Here is a 20,099-nt window from a genome sequence, read left to right on the forward strand (position 1 = left end):
TATTCAGTAAGCGTGGAGGAATTTTGTTTTGTTTTACAATGTTTTCTCTGTGATGCTTTTTTCTAAGAATAAGGTGTAAAGTGCTGAGGCAGAGCTGGGTGGTAACTGGTAATTGCTGGCAATGCACTGCTCAGAGCCCTTGGGGAGAAACAAGCACAGCGCGGGGGCTGGCCTTTAGGCAGGCTGGCTTCTGGGGATCTCACAGTGTAAGGCAGGGGGCTGTGCAGCCTTCAAACCCCCTGGTCAGAAGGGCTGGGACAGGGCATCCTACCCAGAGACAGGATGGCTGGAGGCCTGAGGCCTGACTGGGCACTCCTGGAGTGGACCACGGGGGGATACAGGTGCAGTTTCCCTAAAACTGGGATGCTCCCTAGTTAGCATCATCTCCAGATTTCATGGCAGGGCTGTTCCACTGCCAGACAGTTAATGAAATATCAAATTAGAGAGGAGTTAACGGGCACCCTTGGCCACCCCTCCTGGTCTGGTAACGCCCTCACTGACACCCCGCAGCACCACTGCTACTGCCGAGGCATTTTGTGTAGAGACACCAATCGGGACCCACCTCTGCGCTGGGCCCTGGCGCTTCGCACCTGCGCACCCAGAACAATTAAGACGAAGCAGAGCAGGGCCCCCAGGATAATGCAGACGACCACGGGCACCGTGATTCTCCCACTGTCGGTCGGAAGGCGGCGCAGGGCAGCTGGATGGAAATAAACATGCAAGAGGGAGAGATTATTCTGTGAGAGGCAGGAGAGCCCCGGGGAGCTCCCCACTCACTCATTGCACGGCCCAGGACAGCAGGTAACAGGATGGGACACAGTCTATGCGCCATGGCGGCAGCTCACAGGCTGCTGTTTAAATCATGGGCCCAGCCCCGACAGCTAGAACCAGCAGATAGGAATAGCTCCCTTTGTACTGCCTGCAGCTCCCACCCCTGGGTCATTCCCCCTTCGATTTCACAGGGCAGGGAAAGGAGCTCCTTCCCTCAGGCTGCAGCCTGCAGCTCATCCCTCTGTGACCCAGCACCAGGTACATTTAACCCTCGAAGGGAGGAGGGGGATGTTTTACCTGTTGTAGTCTGTGATGCTGTCGTCTCTGTCACACCTGCAAAGGGAAGGGAGGAGAGTCGGAGTCTGGAGTGAGGGGCAGGTGAAATGTTTGTTACCAGGGGGAACGTCTCCTCTGAGAGTCTCTGGGGGTCTCCATGTGTCACCTCTACACACTCCCTCCCAGCAGCACAGGGTCTGTATGTTACTGATTTAGGCCCAAGTCCCCCGTGCTGAGGACTGTAGTAACAAAGCAGCAGTGGGACCTGGGATGGATGCAGGGACCATGTGGGCTGATGCTTTAATCAACCTGAGCCAAGAAAGGTTCCACCCCAAGCATCCATGATACTCCTGCACACAGGGGATGGGAGGGCCTGGTCTGTGACCAAGTGGGTAGTGAGTGGCAGGCGGATCCATCCTCCTCCCGGATAATTACAGCACTTGACAGAAACGTCCCGTCACTCACCTGAGCAATTCACGGCAGCATCTTCCTTATGACCACAGTTACTCTCACCCCAGGGCGTGGCGGGACAGTCCCAGAGAGATGACTCTGTCCCTCTGCAGTTCACCTTTTCCACCCAGATGACACCAGTCCCCTCGCCGAATGCAGCCTCACCCGGGGCAGATACGGCAGATCCACAGCCCAGTTGTTTACACACAACATTAGCGTCTGCCAGGTCCCAGGAGTCATCACAAACTGTTCCCCAGGAGCCACGGTGCCAGACCTCCACTCTCCCCGAGCAGCTGTCCTCTCCTTTCACGACACGCAACTTCTCTTTGTCTGGAAATGCAGAAACCTCACATGTTACTGAGACAGCTGGGAAAGTCCTTAGGGACCAAGAAAGAGACACAGAGAAGCAGAGATACCTGTGCAGTTCGTAGAGTTCGGGCATTCGACAAACAGGGTCTGAGATGGTTTCCCTTTTTCTCCTATGGAGAGAAAGTGCTGAGGTGAATGGATTGGGCTGTGTGTGTGATGTGGGAGTAGAATTTAAACCCCTAATTTCAGCATTGTATAAACTGAATTGTGAAGTCCAGGTCACCTAATAACTAATGAATCTGCTATTCTGCTGTATTCAGACACACAGGCCGACATGCTGACAAACTTGTGGGGAATTCCAGTCTTGACGCAAACTGCACAACCTGGGCCCATCTTGGATGGTTCAACCCAAAAGGATTAATAACTACAGAGCTGCCTAGGGATGGTCTCAAGAGAGAGTCTTGTCTGGGATCTCACACTCCCTTAGCACACTGTGTAACGCCAGTTTCTTTTACAATTAATTAATTTGCATGTTTGTTGTTAACCCACCAAATGCTTATTCCTATAAATACCATGAAAATATGTTTGTATCTTATCTCGAGAATTTAAATATATCTGCCCTGAGATGTGAACAACATCAAAAGTTCTCTCATAAGCTTCCAATTAATTACACATATTGCATGCCTGTGTGTGCTCACGCGCATGTAGATCGTTTCAGCATTACCATGACAAGAAATATGGGTCTCTTCTGCTCGGTTATCACATGAATTTGGATTCCACTGTTGTGATGGGCACTGCCAAAGGAAGCTGTCCTGCTCACGGCATGCAACGTGGTCCAGCCATGTGGGACCCTTTCCATATTCAGTGCCTCCTGCAATCTGCCCTCCATCTCCACACTTCAGCTGTTTGCATATAATTGTTGCAGTGATTCCAGTCATCTGATTGGAGCAAACGCTGCCCCACGTCCCATTGTAGAAAACCTCCAGCCGCCCAGCGCAGTCACTGCTGCCAACCAGCCTCAGATGCATGAACTCTAGAAGAAAATGCACAGAAAGGGAATTCACATTGTCTGAGTCTGAAATGAACTGGGGTGTGAAGAGTGAAATCCCAGTGATGGCTGACACTCCTGTGCCTTAGTTTGCACAAGAAAGTGCCAGAGAGAATCATTCCAAGAATCAGAGACTCTTTTAGACACCACAGTCCCTATACAAACACAATGGGTGTCTCTGAAAGACCACCATTTACCAACCGTTCCAGACAGGTTTTAGTAAAATAATAGATTAAGGCCAGAAGGGTTCATGAGATCAAATAGTCTTCTTTAAAATGCCCAGTTACCATGCCTGGAGTCAAATACTTGAGTTTGACTTAACCATATCTTCCAGAAAGGCATCCAGATGTGACAGGAAGACTTCAAGACATGCCAAATGCACCATTTCCTTCACTAGTTTGTTCCAATGGTTAATAACCCCACTGTTAAAAATGGGTCCTTATATCTAATGAGAATTTTACTGGTTTCAGGTGCCAGTCATTGGTTCTTGTTCTGCCTTTCTTCAATAGATTGAAGAACCCTTTAGTAACTGGCATTTTCTCGTTGCAAAGGAATTTATGCACCAGAATCAAGTCACCTCTTGAGGTTTTTGAAATGCTAAACAGATTCAGAGTCTTACATCTCTTACCACAAGGCTTTTATTCAAGTCCTCAAATCACTTTTGTGCCTCCTCTCTGCCCTCTCTCCAATTTTTGTGGACATCAGAACTGGACACTGTTACCTGTCAGCTCCGTGTTCTTGGGGAACCAGGGCGCCAAACCTCTTCTTTCTGACTCACCTGAAACCCCCTGCCCCCAGCCTCTGCTTTAACCAGAACCGATCAGAGACAGACTTACCAAGAGCAATGAAAAGGCAGTGGGAGACACACCTAAACCCCTCCAGACAAGGGTGACAAGATTATGGCAACTGCCCTAGCCTCATCTACATCGAAGATGTGAGAAGGAGGCATCTCCATCAGCACAGCGAATGGAAAACAGAGAGCCTCATTTGTATCGAAGATGGAACAAGGAAACATCTCTACTAGCATACCAAATGGAGAACCGAGCTCCAAGGCAGGGACCGCACTGAACTATGGTATCAGTGAGGCAGGGAAGCACGGCATGATGGGAGATCTCTGCTCCAGGTGTTAATGAACCCACGCCTGCACGCACCCAGCTCAGCAGTTATCAGACCAATTCTAGTCATAGATCCTTTACTGATGTCCAAAACACTGAATCTGCCTGATTGCACTGTGAGCGCTCTCAAAAGAACACTGCCCATAGCCAGGAATGATCAGTTCCTATTGTCCAGACTAAACAAAACAACTCTGGTATACTCCCTTGAGTCAAAACCCCAACTCAAGTTCAAAACTATGTTCTGATACCTGAATCTAAAAGCTGCATCAGTTTCTCTGGGACTTCACCTTTTCCGGACTGATCGTATTGGGGGCTCTGCCTGTCTCAAGCATGCTGGATCCTTACCTGAACTGCCTGTCTCCTGGGTACCTTTGACTGGTTCATGCTGCGCTGAATGGTGAGACCTCGACTCTCTCTGTCTCTCTTCTCTAGTTAGCCCACTTTTTTCCCCTCAGACCGAATTTGATCTCTCTCTCTTTCCCCCTCTCTTAGTCCAGGTATAACTTTCTAAACCTGACTTTTGTAACCAAACCTGGGCTAGATTTCCCCAATACCCCAATTGAAATTGTGGAATATTGTAACTGTTTGGCTGTTTTTCTCTCCTTGTATGGCTATTACTATCATACGTTTTATACACCTGGCAATAAAATAACTTTTATAATCAAGCTGGTTGCCAGACTCCCTCCGAGCTTTGTTTACTCTTTCGTGTTCTCAGCTGCCCTATTTTCCTTTGCAGCAACGCTTCTCTTACCTAAGTCATGTGCGGTTTGCTCATCAAGGGTGTTACTACCAGAATAATTGTAACGTGTAAGTGGGAATAGCGACATGCTGAACATGTGGCATATACGGGTGTCAGCTTGGAAGTGCTGCTCGGCCCAGCCTGCTGAGTCCAGGGGCACATACGGGTGGCAGCTTTAAAGTGCTGCTAGACCCAGCCTGCACAGACATGCTCTGTTCCAGTGCGGTGCCAGTGCAATATAAGGGTGGCAGCTTGGAAGTGCTGTTAAACCAGCCTGCTGAGGTCCATGGACATATAAGGGGTCAGATGAGAATGTGATAGACCCGGTCCGCTCAGTCACACTCTGTTAATCTGTGAATGTGTGTGTGTATATGTGGGTGTTTATTTGAGTCTGGGGCTGGAGGAACCCAGCCCTGGGAAACGTAGGTCCTGCAGGGTAGCTCCATTGGGAGGGGACTTGCAGAAGGGAGAAGTAAAGCTCCATATGAAAACACAAGTGACACAAGCAGTGCATTAATAGAACTACAACCCCCCCCCCCCCCCCACAAGGAAAGTAACCCTAAGAAATGAGCGTATCCCAAGGTGATGGAAAAAACTGGCAACAACACAGTATTCCAGTATCTGTCTCACAGGGCCATATACAAGGGTAAAATTTAGTACCCACTGCTACTCACTGCTCCCCTGTTTATACATCCAAAGCTTGCATTAGGCCATTTTTCCATAACATAAGAGCTCATGTTCAGTAAATTCTCCACCATGCCCCTAAATCCTTTTCACACACTCTTTTCCAAGATACAATCTCCTTCAGATATATTCTAGCATTAGGGAAATCTTCTAATATCTCCAGTACCTCTGGGTGGGAGCTGAGGACTTTCTAATGGTGACTCTGGTAGGTAATTACCCAAGGGAAAGAGTGGCAGAGACAGTCAGGGAGAGTCTCCATCATCCTCAGCAATCTCCTTAAACATCTGCCCCCTCCATTAAACTACCTGGTAACCAGACTCACAGGAGCATTCCCAGAACAGACCTGAGCAGAGAACTCCTGCGTCCTCTTTGTGTCTGCAGTTGTGCTGGCCCCAGCCCAGGGAAGGACACTCCCAGAGATCTGATTCATTCCCAGAGCAGTTCACATCATCCAGCCAGATCGGCCCAGATCCTGGCCCATAATGAGCAGAGACAGTTGCATTGATGGCGTGTCCACATCCCAGTTGTTTGCAAACGACGTTGGAGTCTGGTAGCTCCCAGGCATCATCACAGACAGTTCCCCAGGTGCCATTGTAGTAAATCTCCACTCTCCCGGCACAGCGACCTGCCCCATCCACCAGTCTGATCTGCCTGCTCCCTGCAGGGAGAGAACCCAGCTGTTAATATGTATTTTCCCACTGAACAGAAAATGTTTGTGAGATTTGGAAATGAATCACCTGAGCAAACGACACCGACGTCCTCAGCAATTCCTGCCTGGGCTGTCTCAGGGGTGGAGATGTTGCAGAGAGTCAGATTAGCCTCATTTCCTGCACACTGGACCCTTCTCAGCCCCACGGGGCCCGTTCCTCGCTCAGACTTAGGGAGGGTATAAGCTTTCTCAGCGACTCCGCACTGGAGCTGCCTGCACACCACGCTGGCGTCGTTCATGTCCCACTGGTCATCCAGCACTCTGCCCCACGCACCACGGAGGGAAATCTCCACTCTCCCATCGCACCGGCTCTCCCCATTCCACAGTCTCAATGACTCCTGATGACCTGGGCTCAGGAGAGATGGGACATACACTGAATAACACTCTCTGTGTGAACTAGAAATATTCCAGAGTGCACATGCAATGCTGGACTGTTTCTAAGTGAGAAGGAACAGCCCAGTGATAAGAGTGTGTCCCAGTGTTAAAGGGAACAGCCTCTGTCAGAAGATACTTTTCATTTAAATCTATAAGTGGAAGGTGCTGTAAGGATTGCAATACTCTGAGTTTGACAGAGGGACTTGCTAGCAGACACTGTAAATGAGTGAACGAGGGCATTCCCGGAGATTACTGAAAGAGAAAGACAAGCAGCAAAGTCAGTTCAGGACACACCCAGCTGGCTGTGTCTGGTACAGTGTGTACCACGGTGGCAACCTGACGGAGGCCGTGTGTGTGGACTAGGTCCAAACAGCTCAAGGATCTTGGAACCTAAATAACATTTCAAGCCTAAGAGTGAAATCCTGACCCCACTGAAGGAAATGGTAAAACCTGCATTGACTGCAATGGAGCCAGGAGTTCTCCCTAAGACCAGACCAGGGGAATGCGTCCAACTATCCAGTGCTGTGTGAGGGTAGAGAGTAGACTGGAGACATGGAGGCCCATGGATGTAACTGGTTACCACAACCCCGCAGGAAGGGCAGAATGTTGCTCGTAAGGAAGGGACCAGGGGGAGGAGTTGCATGGTATGTTAGAGAGCAGTATGATTGCTCAGAGCTCCAGCATGAAACTGGAGAAAAGCCTGCTGAGAGTCTCTGGGTTAAATTCTGAGGTGAGAGCAACCAGGCTGATGTCATGGTGGGCGTCTGCTGTAGCCCACTAGAGCAGGAGGATGAGGTAAACGAGGCTTTCTTCAAGCAATTCATGGAAGTTTCCAGATCACAGGCCCTGGTTCTCCTGGGGGACTTCAGTCACCCTGACATCTGCTGGGAAAGCAACAGAGCAGTGCAGAGACGATCCAGGAAGTTTTTGAAGAGTGCTGAGGACAACTTCCTGGTGCAAGTTCTGGAGGAAGCAACTAGGGGCCGGGCGCCTCTTGACATGCTGCTCACAAAGAGGAAAGATTTGGTAGGGGAAGTAGAAGTGGGTGACAACCTGGGCAGCAGTGACCATGAGATGGTCAAGTTCAGGGTCCTAACAAAAGGAAGAAAGGAGAACAGCAGGATATGGACCCTGGACTTCAGAAAAGCAGCCTTTGACTCCCTCAGGGAGCTGATGGGCAGGATCTGCTGGGAGGCTAAGATGAGGGGAAAGGAGTTCAGAGGAGGTGGCTGTATTTAAAGAAACCTTATTGAGGGTGCAGGAACAAACCATCCCTATCTGCAGAAAGAACAGCAACTATGGCAGGCGAACAGCTTGGCTTAATAGAGAGATCTTCAGTGAGCTTAAACAGAAAAAGTAAGCTTACAAGAAGTGGGAGCTTGGACAGATGACTAGGGAGGAGTATAAAAATACTGCTCAAGGTTGCAGGAGTGAAATCAGAAAGGCCAAAGCACAATTGGAGTTGCAGGTTGCAGGGAACATAAAGGGTAATTAGAAGAATTACTACAGTATGTTCTCATCAAGAATGTGGTCAGGGAAGTGTGAACCCCTTACTGAATGGGGGGAGTATCACGGTTACAGACTATGTGGAAAAAGCTGAAGTGCTCTGCTTTTTTTTGCCTCAGTGTTCACAGACAAGGTCAGCTCCCAGATGGCTGCACTGGGCAGCACAGAATGGGGAGGAGGTGAGCAGCCCTCAGTGCTGAAAGAACAGGTTCAGGACTGTTTAGAAAGGCTTGATATGCACAAGTCCATGGGGCCGGATGCAGTGCATCCGACAGTGCTGAGGGAGTTGGCTGACGTGATTGCAGAGCCATTGGCCATTATTTTTGAAAATTGTTGGTGATCAGAGAAGGTCCCAGACAATTGGAAAAAGGCAAATAGAGTGCCCCTCTTTAAAGAAGGAAGGAGGAGAATCCGGGAAACTACAGACCTATCAGCCTTACCTTAGTCCCTGGAAAAATCATGGAACAGGTCCTGAAGGAATTCATTTTGAGGCACATGGAGGAGAGGAAGGTGCTCAGGAATAGTCAGCATGGATTCACCAAGGACAAGTCCTACCTGACCAACCTGATTGCCTTCTATGACGAGATGACTGGCTCTGTGGATGTGGTGAAAGTGGTGGAGGTGATAAACCTTGACTTTAGGAAACCTTTTGATACGATCTCCCACAGTATTCATGCCAAGAAGTTAAAAAAGTATGGGTTCGATGAATGGATAGAAAGCTGGCTAGATCACTGGACTCAATGGATACTGATCAATGGCTGTTTAATAGGCAGCTGGTATCAAGTGGGTGCCCCAGGGGTCGGTCCTCATCCCAGTTTTATTCAACTTCATTAATGACGCGGAGGAAGGGGTGGATTGCACCCTCAGGAAGTTTGCAGATGACACTAAGTTGGGGGAACCGGTAGATACACTGTAGGGTAGGGATAGGATACAGAGTGACCCAGACAAATTGGAGTATTGGGCCAAAATAAATTTGATGACTTTGAACAAGGACAAGAGCTGAGTCCTGCACTTAGGACGAAGAATCCCATGCACAGCTACAGACTGGGGACCCACTGGCTAAGCATCAGTTCTGCAGAAAAGGAGCTGGGGGTTACAGTGGACAAGAAGCTGGATATGAATCAACAATGTGCCCTTGTTGTCAAGAAGGCCAGTGGCATATTGGAATGCATTAGTAGGAGCATTGCTAGCAGATGGAGGGAAGTGATTATTCCCCTCTATTCGGCACTGGTGATGCCACATTTGGAATATTGTGTCCAGGTTGGGGCCCTCGACTACAGGAAGGATGTGTAGAAATTGGAGAGAGTCTAGTGGAGGGGAAAAAGTATTATTGGGGAGCTGAGGCACATGACTTATGAAGAGAGGCTGAGGGAACTGGGTTTGTTTTGTCTGCAGAAGAGAAGAATAAGGAGCGATTTGATAGCAGCCTTTAACTACCTGAAAGGGGGTTCCCAGGAGGATGGAGCTAGGCTGTTCTCAGTGGTGGCAGATGACAGAACAAGGAGCAACAGTCTCAAGCTGCAGTGGGGGACGTCTAGGTTAGATATTAGGAAACAATTTTTTACTAAGAGCGTGGTGAAGTAGTGGAATGGGCTACTTTGGAAACTGGAACGCTGATAGAGAATGAGCAGGGGAGCACAGGAAGAACAAGGATGATCGTCATGCACTAGAACTCAGCTCTATTCCTGCCTCTGCTGCAGACCATCACAGGTGATGCTGAGCAGGTCTCTTAAACCAATATTTATTGGGTCTGATTTTCAGAAGCACTGAGCACTCACAACTGCAGCCAGAGTCCAGGGAAGATGTGGATGCTCAGCTATTCTGCAGTAAGGCAGTGAAGTCTGGTGGAACGAGTCAAAATATTCAGTTTTCTCCTGGTTGCACTGCTGAGCACACTCCTGGGGTACTTGGGCAAGTCACTTTACTTTTCTCCCTGTGTCACCATCTGTCAAATGGAGCTAATAATAATACTTGCCCACCTACATCCCTGGAGGTTTGTGAGGGTTTATTAATGTCTGGACAGTACTTTGAACACAAAAAGCTCCACAGAAATGGTGCGTGCTCTGAAGAATCAGGCCCTGAGGGTCTCAGGTTGGTGCCCAATCACTCCAAATAAGTAGCGAGTTTGGAATTTTGGATTTAATCATTGTAAAATTTTTAAAACCAACTAAATGATGTGGGCGCCCAAGTGCCATTTTCAGAAGAGACTTAAAGCATCACGAGGGTGAAATCTCCATGGTTCTTGGGCCCCTACGTTATTGGGGGGAAAAATGAGATTTAAGTCCTTAAGTCACTTAGACACTCTTTAAAATGTTATTCTTGGGCTTCTAAGTGCCTACGTCACTTTGAAATGGGCTTAATAATAGTCTGCTATTTCTCCCAGGGGTGTTATGGAGACAAATTCATTAATGTTTGCGGTGCACTCTGGTACTACGGTGACAAGCACCACAAAAAAGCCCATGAAGAAATTAATAATTCTGTATTCAGTGCAGTGTGTGTACGGTATGTGTAGTAAATAAGGCCACGGGGCACATGTTGACTGATGCGGATAAAAATAAATATTCAGCTGCTCCCACATCCCCTGAGCACCATCCAGCCAGTTCAAGGAAGGAGGCTGAAGCCGCGGAGGATGATGCGTGTGCGTGTGTGTGTGTGAAATAATAGGATGTGTGCATGCAATTAGACTGTATCAATGTATATGCACAAGGGAGGGAGGGGGGAGGAATTAGCATTGCTTTGGCAACCTTAACACTGGTATTTCCTAATTCTTGAGCTTTTTGCTTTGACTAAATAAAACTGTTTAATTTTTTTTTATATAAGATAAATATTAGAGCAGGTCAACACCCCAAATTTTTTCCGGTAAGTATTTCAAATGCAGTATTTCAGTTTTTAAACAGATCCAATATATTGGCATGTGGAAATGCAATGAGAATTTTGTTTAGATGCTGATTAAAATGCTGATTCACTTCAACTCTTGGTAAAGAAAAAAAAAATCAATTTTCCTTTTCAGTTTTTGGGTTTACAGATTTCCTTCTTCCTCCCCCTTTCTCATTTTCATATTTTTTTTCATTGTAGCAAGCTAGAAAAAAGTTTTTTAAAAAAGTGTAAAAAAACAGGGGACATTTTTTTTCAGTGGGAAAGGTGTGAGAAAAGTAAAAAAGCAAAGTAAGAGAAAGCAGGAATTTCTCTGTGTCATGCTACCAAAAATAGCCTCAAGAACTCATGTGAGAGAAGGGAAATGGTTATTTTCAGCAGTTTATAATTCAGCCAAACCTGGAAGGAATTTCACTGCGCTAGGGAAAGGCACTTTCCTGGCCCCAGCACTGACCTCTTGTCCAATTGCAAAGACCTGCTGCAAACAATGAGGGACTGAGAACTTCTGAAGAAGGTGTTGAGAATATTTTATAACAGGATGTGTGAACCAACCTCCGTATTGGCGATTGCTACTAGCTCCCCCTCTAATTACTAGTTCTGCCCCTGCTCCACTGCCCTGCACAAGGACTTAGTTGCTGTCCTTTTTACTGGAGAATCCAGGGCTTTCCCAGGTCACAACTATTCTTTTCTGATAATATTATTTACTTTTATTTTATTCTTAATATATTTACTGTTATTATACCTTGTTTAATAACTAGCTCCCCTTCTCCTTTCTGTGCCCTGAGGTCCCCCTGCTCTAGGGGGCAGTGTCACACACCGAGGGGCAGGTGTCATGAATCCAGCATTTCTCCTGCACTTACCTGAGCAATTGACACCGGCGTCATTGTCGTGTGAGCACTGAGAGGCCCCCAGGGCAGTAACTGGGCAATGCCCCAAATGGGGTTCAGTCCCTTTACAGTGAAATGTGTCTGTCCAGACAGAGCCAGTTCCCGTCCCAAAATACCCTCCTCCCGGAGCCGATACAGCGAATCCACAGTCGAGCTGATGACAGAGAACGTTGGCGTCTGGTAAATCCCAGTGTGAGTCACAGACGGTTCCCCAGGCACCAAGAACCTGGATCTCCACCCTCCCTGAGCACGCTGAGCTGCCGTTCACCAGCCGGAACCCTGTGTGCTCTGGGGAGAAGAGAAAAGATGCTTAGAATGGGAGCCTTGGAGCTATTTTATACCAAATCGTTAAAGAAAGGGAAGTCAGGGGGATTTGATGCATTTCTAGTTATCTTGGATCATTTGGGTTTTACCACAAGCTGATGCCAACCCTATTATCCTAGTCACTTCACAGTGAGATCATTTATTTTTCTGCATCCTAATCTAGAATACACATCACTGGGGGTTTAACGACTTTGCACTGAATTCTTACGTGCGCATATGGCTCCTGCATCGTTTGCATGTGAGCATGTATGACTGATGTTCAGTATCCTGGGACAGTACGCGTGGTGTGACTCATTCCCCTCACATTGGAGTTTTTCAGTCCAGATTGGTCCATGTCCTTCTCCAAAGTGAGCTCCTCCTGGGATAGCTAGAGCTGTTCCACACTCTAGTTCATTACAGATAACGCTGGCAGCTTTAAGATCAAAGTGGGCATCACAGACAGTGGTCCATGCTTCTCCATCTCTTATTTCCACACGTCCCGAGCAGGCATTATGCCCTCCAACCAGCCGGGGCTTAATGTGTCCTAGAGAGTCAAAGAAGGCAGGAATTTACAACAGGGCCTAGGGATTTAGATGCTCCACTGCCATAGAACTTTGGCTAAAGCACATCCTGGTTCAGTGGCAAAGTGTAGGCAGCAATTAGAAACAAAAAAGCACAGTGGACATGGAAAACCGTAGAACTAGAGAGCAATCAATATACATTAGAAGATATGATGTTATCATTCCTCATTTTATTTTTGTGTATTTCATTTTCCTTCATAAGTCTAGTATTTTGCACTTGTCTCCATTGAATTGTAATGTATTGATTTCAGATCAATTCTCCAATTTACCAAGGGGATTTTGAGTTCTAATCCTTCTTCCAAAAAGCTTGCAATTCCTTCCATCTTGGTGTAATCCAGACATTTAATGTATGTATTCTCTACTCCATCATCCAAGTCATTAATGAAAATATTGAGTAGTGCTAGACCCAGAACAGTGGAAATATTTATTTATCCACAGGAACATACTGATCAGAAAGAAAAGGGTTAAAGCAACTAAAGGCCTACAGGCCTATGTCTTACTAAAGCTCAGCATTTCCCTTGAAACCTGGGCTGGCCCAAATTATCCCACATACCCCCGTTTCTGAGGACTGGTTTCAGTCTTTTTTCCTGCAGACTGTGTCCCTTCTGCTCTGTTAATCAGGGGTCCCCTTTTAACAGTTCCCAAGCTCTCTGTGATGGAGTGTCTACCCCACCCAGATGTAAAACGGTTTAATCCCAGGTGTGAGCAGTGGAGGTGAGTCCTCCAAAGAGCCTAGAGAGGCTGCATTGGGTTCATCCATTCAGGGAAGGGCTAGTGGGAGCAAACAATCAGGGCCCAGCAGGCTCATCTAAAAGCAGCTGCTGGGGCAGAGTTGGTCAGTTACTACCTGGAACTCAAGATGGGAGGACTGGGTTCCTAGCTGGTGGATGGAAGCTAGCGCCATAGACAAAGCAGTTACTGGCAGGGACCAGGGGAACAAATGGGAGCTGCTGGTTGGCTGCTAGGATTGACATGCTGAGGTCCTGAGGTAAGGGTGAAGAAGGTGCTGAGGCCACAGGGAAGTGGCCCAGGGAAATATACTGAGCACTTGGAGGGGAGGCAGCATGTGGCTGCCATCTACAGGGCCCCTGGGCCGGACCCAGGGTAGTGGGTGGTCCCAGATTCCCCCCATTTGCCACTGAGGTAAGTGGCTTGATGAATGGACTGCAAATACCGAACTCCAGGATGGGGAAACACTGATGGTGACATGGCTGGAGGGCCAAGTCATGAAGAGGATGTGGCAGTTCCTGGAGAGGCTGCCGGTGGACGAGGAGGCGGTGACTTTGTGCAAACCATGGACAGGGGATGTCATCCTTGAGCTAATCCACAACAGTGACCAGGAGGAGGCTCCAGTCCAGTGGTGAGTGCTGTGCCCCAAGACAGGTCCCTACGCTCTCCCAGTCTATGGAGAGGGTTGTGTCCAATGGCAAAAGATAAATGGCCTTGACACCTGTATTTTCAGACATGCATCAGTTACTAGGTTATCTGAAGCCATTGTCTGCTTTCCCAGGACAAGGGAGAGCTCCAGCAGGAGTTACCCTTCGAACACTTGTAGGAAATGGAAAAAGAGCAATCAAAGAAATAGAGGTACACGTGACATTCATAAAAATGCAGGGGTCATAGGAGACAAACAACTGAACATGAGCTCGCACTGTGATGTTGTAGCTAATGTGGTCCTGGGATGTATACACATGGTGTATTCAACATAAAATTTGCTCCCAGGAACCCCAGCAGATGCTGAGTTAATCTGACATTCTTGTCAGTTTCACCAGTGCTAACAGTAAGACAGGAATGTCCATTTCTCATAGTCAGTGCTGGGGCTTCCAGTGGCTGTAGTGATGGGGCAACCCTGCCATGTGGAACGCCCTGGGCTGGAGAATCCTGGCCCAGCTGGGAATGTGGTAGCCCATCCCAGGACTTCCTGGCTCTCGCAGCTGGAGCTGAGAGCACAGACCTGGGTAAAGCTGGGGCTCCCAGAGATTTCAGGTGCTGGTCTGCATGGCAGGGCTGCCCCAGAGCTGTGGAACCTAGGAGACCAGGGTCTCTGGTCTCAGGACAGTGCTCACCATGGGGCTGCCCCAGAGACATGATCTCTGGAAGACTGTGATACCCAGCTCCGGGGTACTTTGCATGGCACAACTGACTGTTGTCTGCCAGGCAAGTTGGATGGGAACCATGTAGGTTTCTGCCACAGCCCTGCCTTTGGTTTGAGGAAAGTTCACTGAATCTGCTTCTTTTTCATGAGAAAGTTTGAGTTCAATAAACTGGCATTTTCCAATGAAACTTCTTTCATCGGATAATTTCTGCCGAGCTCTAGTAGGGACGTGGTTTTACTTCTTTGTATAGCATTGGTGAAATTGATACTGCATCCAGTGATAGAGTCCACATTTTAAGAGGGATGTTAAAAAATTGGAAAGGGTGCAGAGAAGAGCCACAAAAATAATTTGAGGTCTTGAAAATGAGCCTTGCAATGAGAGATTTCAGGAGCTCAGTCCATTTAGTTTACCAAAAAGAAGGCCAAGAACTGACTGAATTATACATGTAAGTGCTTTTGAAGAGATAAAACACTGTGCAATAAAGACCTCCTTGATCTAGTGGAGAAAGGCAGAGCAAGAACCAATGACTGGAAGTTAAAGCCAGATAAATTCATATTAGAAGTTAGGAATTCATGTTTCATAATGAGGGTGATTGACCATTGGAACAAACTACCGGTAGAAGGGAAACAGAAGATTCCACACTTTCTGAAGTATCAGATCAAATCTGGATGCTTTTCTGGAAGATATGTTTAGCCAAATACAAGTAAATAAGATTCAGAACAGGAGTAACTACATTAAATTCTATAGCCTGTGTTATGAAGGAGGTCAGATTAGATGAACTAATGCTTTCTTCTGGTCACAAAATCTACAAAGCAAGGAATCTGAAAGAAAGTTAAGTTTGTTAAGTCAAGCACTCAAACATTCAGAATGCTAATCTTGCACTTGTCTGTGAGACCTTAATAAGTCCATCTTGTGACTATGCGTGATGATACTGTTACATGATAATTACATGGTCATATACTATTTTTCCACAGGACCCCTGCCTCCTTCAGTGCCCACAACACATGGTACTCACTGAATGGGAAGATGGTCAAAAGTTCTCTTTATACTCATTGATCAATGTGTGGCCCCAGCCCTGATGTACTGCACGCCATCCAAACCCTACTCCAAATACTGAATTATTAATTTCATCATGGGGTCTTCTATGATGCTCATTTCTGTACAACCTAAATGCTTCAGAAACATTAATTAATTTCTATTCACAACACCTCTGGGAGGTAGAGAAGTTGTATTATCTCCATTTTACACACAGGGAACCAAAGCACAGAGACGTTATGGCCAAAATAATCAAAATCGTACACTAATTTTGGGTGCCCAACTTGAAACACTCAGGTCCTGGTTTTTCAGAGTACTTAGGTTTGTGCAGCACAGATCCCACTGACTTCAGTTTACAGCAGCGAGTGCTCAGCACTTCTGCAAATCAAACTCCACAGTCTCAAGTGTGCCACCCATACAATGAGCAACAGTTATGAAACATTTGGTTTCAGTGACTTGCCAAGCATCTCTTGGCAGGTCTGTGGCAGAGGCAGGGATAGAATCCAAATCCCCGGGGCAGCATTCAACTGTCTGAACAATGAGACCCTCCTTTCTCTGCCTGCAACCCCCTGCCTCAGACACAGCAGACTTTACAGTTTCTACAACAAATGAGGCAGGGGTCCTACAGACAACCGCTTGCTTCACTCCACAACCCTAATTCAGAGCACTGTCTATCCTGTGCACTGAATGAGCCAGGGTTCCTGTAGACTGAGAAAATAGCATGTCAGAATGTAACGGAAGACGGTATGTCAATGTGTATGTACAAGTGCAAAGGCAACTTTAATTCTCCCATTTCCTTATATTTTAAGGCTCAACTTTGCAAACTGAATGTTCCTATCAGTAAGTTTTGTGCTTAATTTCCTAGGTTTTTAAAAAAGCAAACAGAAAAACCAGATGTTCCAAGATGTGGAATCATATTGACATGCACATGGCTCACCAGTAGGGTTGGACCTTTAGATCCACCACACAAACCTCTGCCACCACAGGTAATAGAGTAACTGACAGCAGTAGCAGGTTGTCATTCATTTGTGGACCAGCACTAGAGGGGATCAGAAGATTGTTGGGGAGGTGGGGTTTGACAAATATTTGCTGACAACAGGGGAATGGCAAAACTCTGCGATCCTGGGCTCCATTCCAGGCACTGGAGAGGTGGTGCTCTAGTGGTGACAGAACCTTCTTCCCCTGTTCCCCCACATTTATCCCCTTATGCCCCCTCCACTCCAACCTGTCCCCGTCCCAGTCCTGTCTCTTCCCCATCCCTTGCTCTGTGTCCTAGCCCAATCTCCTTGTTTACCCAGCTCCAGTCCTTCTCATTCCCAGTCCTAGACTCCTTGCCCAGCAAGCCCTAGACTTCACCTCTGACTTACCCAGACAGGTCCCAGTTTTCCCTGTTCCCTGTGCTGCCTCTCCCCTCTGAGATCCTCATCTGACCCGTTTCTCTCCCCACCCTTCCCTTGGATGATCCTGTCTGCCCCCAGCTCCAGTTTCACTCCCTTGATGCCTCACCCCTGTCTCAGGCTTCTCCACACACACACTCAGTTTGTGGCACACTGGGGTGTAAATTCACCCGCACTACCCGGCTGAGCACGGCGTGTCCACGTGGACCCTGCTGCTGCTGCGCACTAACGTTTTCCTAGTGCTTTGAAACGGGAGTAGATGGAAGCGCACTGGGGAATGGTTAGCGCCCGGCAGCACGTCCGCATGGACACTGAGTGCATGGCAGGCCAGTGCAGGGCAGATTTACAGCCCAGCCTGCCACACACTTAATGTTCATGTAGCTGTGCTCGCAGTCTTCCCGCCCCACCCTGCATGCCTATTCCAGTCTCTTTGCCCAGTTAGTCTTAGACTCCTCCCACACCCTGGCTCCTTGTCTGCTCTGTCTCTGCTCACCCACCCCCAGTTCCTCCCCAGGGCTTCCCAGTCCCAGACTCCTCGGCCAGTCAGCCCCAGTCTCCTCCAGATCCCCGTCTTCTTCCTCAGCAAGTCCCAGTCTCTATCCCTAACTCCCTGTTCTAGTCACCCTGCCTAGCCAGTCCTAATCTCTTTCCCCAACCCCCTCCCAATCTGGCTCCTTCCCCAGACAGTCCCCAACTCCCCCTTTCTCTCCCAGTCCCAGTTTCTCTCCCCCCACCAGTATCCAGTCTCAGAACGTCCTGTTCCCTCCCCACCCCCAGCCACCGCACTGGTTCCTCTCCCAGTCTGCTCTCCCCCTCTTACCCCAGTCTGGTTCTTGCCACTTCTACATTCAATTCAGGGAGCTTCCTTTCCGTACTGCCTGGGCCATATAGGGGAAGACAGCTCATGGCAAAGCCCCAGGCTGCACTGAATGCTACAAATGCACAGCCAGGCCAATTGACGTGCTTTAGAAGGACTCCCTCTGGTGCACTTGCTAAGTGTGAAGTACAAGCCATCGCAGTTGTTGTTACCAGGTTAGGGATATTACACTGGCAAAGGCCAATCTGTTTTTTGCAGAGTTTTGAAGTCCTTGCAATTCAGCTCATTTTTATAGTGTTCCCGCCCACCCTATATTGTTATTTGTTAGAAATACTAGGAAATAGCATAAACCTCCCTTCCCCCACCCCCAGGTGACGAGAACATTAAGGTTTCTCATTGAAACACTCAAAATCCAGGAGAGGCTTACGATTAAACACTGCCCTTAGCTCCCATAGCCAGAGGGAGCTGATAAACTCTTGGAATGATAGGAAAATATTCTACTCTTCCTGATGCTGTTTTCAGGGCAGTATATTATTATTACTGAATGTTAAGAAACGAGGAATTAAAACTAAAACGTAGGGTCTGTAGTTGTAATGTTAACTATTGAGTCACAACAAATGCCTGCATAACATGGTATTGCTGTGCTGGGTGGGGCTGAGGTATGTTCTGGCTGAGCCCTCTATGCTGCGCCAGATCTACCGGGTCTCAGAGAGTTTGAAAATGTCTATTATTGTGACAGTAGCAGAATAGACCAGGGAGTGCCCTGGGTTAAATCTAATTCTGGCCAACCTGGGAGAATCCACCCGTTCCTTGGTCACCCCATGAGGGTGGGAAATGGGCTACATAAAATGACCCCACATATCTGTACATCTGTGGCTGGGTGTCTAAATCTGGATTTTAGGGTCAGGATAACATTTTCAAAAGTGTCTCAGTGACTTAGGAGCCCACGTGAGATTTTCAAAAATGACTCAGGGCCAGATTTCAAAGAGCCGGCAGGTGGCTGGAAATGCAGACAGGGCCTGGTGGGATTTTCCAAACTCCTGGGGTTTGGCACCAGGCACATTTGAAAATGCCACTGGGCGCCTGTCTGCAGTTTTAGACACCTCAACATCTTGAAATATCTGGCCCTTAGTCATAGTCTCAATGAAAGTCAGTGCAAGTTGGGCACCAAACTCCTGTTGGCTTCTTTGGAAATCCCATGGTACATTTATATACAGTTTTGTAAGACAAAATTAATAGTTATAAACAGACACATGATTTGCAAGCAGGCAAGTTCCCTTATTAAGTGAGTCTCATTAATTTTTCTAGAGCAATGATGAAGTTTCCCTAATACTTTTTCCCCAAAGTGGCGACTGGCAACAGCAGCCACAGACCCTGTGGGACAGGTGACACCAGCACTACTAAGTGCCCTGACAAACAACTGCATCCTTAGGAAACCTTCAGCCTTGTACAGCAGGCAAGCTCCAGGCCGCATCAGAGATCCCTCCCTCATGAGCCCCCACCCCAGACTAAGGGTCCCACAGCTGGGACCCATTCAGACAAAAAAGGAAAGGAAAGACGTGGCATTGAAACAACTGGAAATGTGATAATGAAAAGGCTTCACAGTTACACGGGGGATCCTCCGTGATCAATGACATGAATAGTAATAATTACAGCTCAGTAATGACAGGACTTGCTCTGGTTTCTGTTCATTTCTCATTAGGTTTACAGGCACACAAAGTCCTCTGGGTTCAAACCTTTTTGTCTCAGGGAATTTGACTTTCAGGACTGATTTGGCTGATTCTTACCTGAGCAGGTCACTCCAGCATCCATGCCATGATCGCAGTTATGCACACCCCATCCCGCGTTCCTGCAGTGCCAGAGATCAGGCTCGGTACCATCACAGACAATGTTAGACAGCCAAATCCGTCCAGATCCTGCCCCAAAATGAGCATTATAATGGACACTGACAGCAGATCCACATCCCAACTGTTTACAGACAGCACCACCATCTTCTATGTCCCAGTAATCATCACACACTGTCCCCCACTGATCCTCGTGTTTAACCTCCACTCTCCCAGCACAGGGGCTGCCTCCATCCGCCAGCCGCAGCTCGTCAGCACCTGCAAAGAGACACAGAGCAGGTCA

At 47.8% G+C, this 20,099-nt stretch overlaps 1 protein-coding gene across 1 annotated transcript in view; it reads right to left on the bottom strand.

Annotated features, from left to right (window-relative positions):
- Positions 1–562: 562 nt before the first annotated feature.
- Positions 563–20,099, bottom strand: part of LOC137166555 (antigen WC1.1-like) — a gene marked incomplete at its 3' end in the record, with an annotated part of 34,486 nt that continues 14,949 nt past the window's right edge. The window contains exons 5-14 of the mRNA XM_067568327.1: positions 19,760–20,074; positions 12,276–12,590; positions 11,717–12,031; positions 6,130–6,447; positions 5,736–6,050; positions 2,531–2,839; positions 1,914–1,976; positions 1,513–1,827; positions 1,069–1,104; positions 563–700 (exon numbers count right to left, since the gene is read on the bottom strand). Coding sequence (XP_067424428.1) covers positions 563–700; positions 1,069–1,104; positions 1,513–1,827; positions 1,914–1,976; positions 2,531–2,839; positions 5,736–6,050; positions 6,130–6,447; positions 11,717–12,031; positions 12,276–12,590; positions 19,760–20,074 — 2,439 coding nt within the window. The remainder of the gene's footprint in view (positions 701–1,068; positions 1,105–1,512; positions 1,828–1,913; positions 1,977–2,530; positions 2,840–5,735; positions 6,051–6,129; positions 6,448–11,716; positions 12,032–12,275; positions 12,591–19,759; positions 20,075–20,099) is intronic.

The sequence above is a fragment of the Emydura macquarii genome, unplaced genomic scaffold, assembly GCF_026122565.2.
Source record: "Emydura macquarii macquarii isolate MOO-44397 ecotype Brisbane River unplaced genomic scaffold, CSIRO-AGI_Emac_v2 contig_2887, whole genome shotgun sequence".
Lineage (NCBI taxonomy): Eukaryota > Metazoa > Chordata > Testudines > Chelidae > Emydura > Emydura macquarii.